The sequence below is a fragment of the Acomys russatus genome, chromosome 1 (assembly GCF_903995435.1).
Source record: "Acomys russatus chromosome 1, mAcoRus1.1, whole genome shotgun sequence".
Classification (NCBI taxonomy): Eukaryota; Metazoa; Chordata; class Mammalia; order Rodentia; family Muridae; genus Acomys; species Acomys russatus.
Genome location: NC_067137.1, coordinates 8,404,749 through 8,405,658, shown reverse-complemented (window position 1 = coordinate 8,405,658; position 910 = coordinate 8,404,749). Strand labels below are relative to the sequence as shown.

General features: G+C 38.4%; 1 protein-coding gene across 1 annotated transcript in view; it reads left to right on the top strand.

Moving 5' to 3' along the window:
- Camkmt (calmodulin-lysine N-methyltransferase) overlaps positions 1-523 on the top strand; it is a 375,196-nt gene extending 374,673 nt beyond the window's left edge. Inside the window, exon 11 of the mRNA XM_051160387.1 lies at positions 354-523. Within this exon, the coding sequence (XP_051016344.1) occupies positions 354-431 (78 nt within the window). The 3' untranslated portion in view covers positions 432-523. The remainder of the gene's footprint in view (positions 1-353) is intronic.
- Positions 524-910: the final 387 nt, after the last annotated feature.

The window sequence follows — 910 nt, the reverse complement described above, 5'->3', positions numbered from 1 at the left end:
AGTGTGGCACTCACTAGGGAGACAAGGACCAGACTGAGGTAGAGATATGCCCAGTGCTGGTCTGGGAAAGAAGACGTACCACAGCTTTTTCTCAGTCACGGTACAGTGCATGGTACAAAAAAACAAACAAAAACAAAACACTCAGTCTTCACCTAAAACAAAACAAGACCCCCAGATTCCTATTTTAATATCATCATCATGCCAGTACCACTGAAAACTATGTTGAGCTGCTTTTCCATGATTAATTTCCAGATTTATAAATTTCGGTTAAAAACATTAAAATTAACATTAATATTAATTTATAAAAATTCCTTACTCAACTCTTCTTACTTTGTATTTCTGTCCTTTTTCAGTTGAAAAAAGAAAACTCAGACATATATGAAGAAAACCTCCATTACCCACTTCTGCTCATTTTAACCAAGAAAGCATAGAAGACAGAGCAAACACCAGAACACAGGGCATCATCTTCACAGGATGAGAAGTCGACCCGGGGTCGTCTCAGGACTCCGCCCACTTTTCCACATTCCACTCTTGGTTCCGGAGCTCCACCCAGCCTTACCAGCTCTCGCCCTTTCTTTCTACGGTCAGCCTGTTCCTCTTCTGGACCAAACCTTTGTGTGTTTTTATGTGTCCGCAGCCTGTCTGAGGTCAGAATTTGACTTGTGAACAATCTAAATATTTTTCTCTCTAAAGCAGAATTTCTTTTGATGAGTCCCACCTGCCCCTTTTTAATTGTCTTTGTTCTTTTTGTTTTTTTTTAAATAGTAGTCTTTATCTGTAAACACAGAAAACATCACTCTTTTCTGGTTAAATAAATAAATAAACCTCATCTTTCTGATGTCCCAGTTAATTGCTCTGTCTCTCTGACTCTGTCTCTCTCGTTATTTTTCTTTTTAAACAGGATGTTTTT